This window comes from Phoca vitulina, unplaced genomic scaffold, assembly GCF_004348235.1.
Source record: "Phoca vitulina isolate PV1807 unplaced genomic scaffold, GSC_HSeal_1.0 scaffold52, whole genome shotgun sequence".
Taxonomy (NCBI): domain Eukaryota; kingdom Metazoa; phylum Chordata; class Mammalia; order Carnivora; family Phocidae; genus Phoca; species Phoca vitulina.
Window position 1 is genome coordinate 2967777 of NW_022589755.1, and position 1818 is coordinate 2969594.

Below are 1818 nucleotides of genomic sequence, written 5' to 3' on the forward strand. Positions count from 1 at the left end.
CCCCGGAGCCAGGACTCCCTCCCCACAGCCGGTCCCACCTCCAGGCCCTAGCCCCGCCCCACTCACCACGTCCCGCTCGGCCTGCAGACTGGCCAGGTCTGGACCGCCGGGGCCCGGATCCGGGGAGGCCGGGTCAGCACTGCCTGCGGTCTGAGCCTGGCCGGGCCTCTGCGACTCTTCCGCCGCTTCCGGGATGGGCTCCGCCTGGGATCGCCCGCGGCTGACGCCCACCGTGCTGATGACGGCGCGGACCGACGGGCGGCGCTGCAGAGGAGGGGTCTCGGCCACCGGCGAGGGGCGGCGCTGCAGCTCTTCCTGCGTGGCCCTGCGGAGGCACAAGGGGAAGCAGCCTGGGTGCGCCTGGCGATAGGGCAGGGGACAAGTCGGGCTTCAAACGGAGACACTGTGGCCCAGCTGAGTCAAACCTGGGGCAGGGAGAAATCGGAGATATGGGGAAGGGGAGCGCCTCTCCAGAGGGAAACGGAGGCCTGAGGGAGGAGAAACCGAGGACCAGAATTAGGAAAAGTCGTCTTGGAGAGCGGGCGCACTTATCTGGGTGCTACGGCAGGACTCAAACCAGGCTTTGTTTGACTGACTTCAAAACTCGCGCTGTTCCAGGCTAAGGGCATCCGCTCATTTGTCGGAAAGGGGGACCGAGGCGTGGGGGGAGGGGAAGAGACGGGGGCGCCGCGGGGGGGAGACCGAGGCGCCGGGGGGGTGGGGGGGAGACCGAGGCGCCGGGGGGGTTGGGGGGGGAGACCGAGGCGCCGCGCGGCGGGGAGACCGAGGCGCCGGAGCTGGCCTCCCAGAAACACGGCCCCGCATCCTCTCTTGTCCCCCGCTTCCAGCCCAGCACCCTTACCTGAGCGCCGCGGGCCTGCGCTCCCCGCGGCCGGACCGGTAGTCGTGCAGAGCCCCCTGGACGTCCTCTCGGATCAGCTCCGCCTGCCAATCATGCCGTCAGGCCCCCACCCCACCTACTGCTTGCCCCAGCCACGGTCCAAAGGATCGATTCCTTGGCTGGGCGCCAGACCCTCCCCCCCAAGTCAGCACTCACGCACACGGTGCCCCATGCACATCCACGCTCCGAACTCACGCCCTCACCCCACCTCTGCCCGCGCCCTAGGCTTCTTCCCCAACCCCGGACACCGGGTCCTGGTGTTTCCTCGCCCCCTAGACCATACCCGCCTCTAGTGCTGGCTGCTCCCAGACCCTGTCTCCCCTGTGCTGTCATGTTCTGTCCGGGCCCTTAGCCTCGGTCTCCATTCCGCCCTCACGTTCTACCTCGACCGGGTGCAACCGGTCCTCAAAACCCCCTCCATTCCAGAACTTCTTTCCAGGCCACGCCCCCTCCGCGGGCCCTGACCCCGCCTCTGCCCAGGCCACGCCCCACCCCTAGAGGCCCCGCCCCGTCTGTGCACCAGCCCCGCCCCCGGAATCCACAGGGTCCCAGCCCCGTCCCAGGTGGCTCCCCCTGAGCGGGCCCACTCACCCCGAGACGCAAGCCCTGGAAGAAGTGCACGTCCGGCTGCGTGCGCTCGGGCTCCTGGCACACGAGCAGCAGCAGCGAGCGGCTCCGGCCTGGCAGCAGCACCACGTCGCAGCGCACGATGGCGCCCAGCGGGTACGACTCCAGCTCCTCCTGCGGGGCGGGACGGCGGGTAGACTGAGGCCCGAGCCGAGGGGACTAAATGGCGACAGCTGTGCCAGGGGGCACACCGACACTGCACAGGCAGCCCTGCGAGGCCAGGGGATTACGGGGTCGGCGCCCGCAGCCCTGCGAGCCCGGGGGGTCGGGGATGGCAGCCCTGCGAGCCC

General features: G+C 70.2%; 1 protein-coding gene across 1 annotated transcript in view; it reads right to left on the bottom strand.

The window, feature by feature from the left end:
• EPS8L1 (EPS8 like 1) overlaps positions 1-1818 on the bottom strand; it is an 8691-nt gene that overhangs the window by 5900 nt on the left and 973 nt on the right. Inside the window, exons 3-6 of the mRNA XM_032388902.1 lie at positions 1493-1642; positions 1285-1395; positions 863-945; positions 39-325 (exon numbers count right to left, since the gene is read on the bottom strand). Of these exons, the coding sequence (XP_032244793.1) occupies positions 39-325; positions 863-945; positions 1285-1395; positions 1493-1642 (631 nt within the window). The remainder of the gene's footprint in view (positions 1-38; positions 326-862; positions 946-1284; positions 1396-1492; positions 1643-1818) is intronic.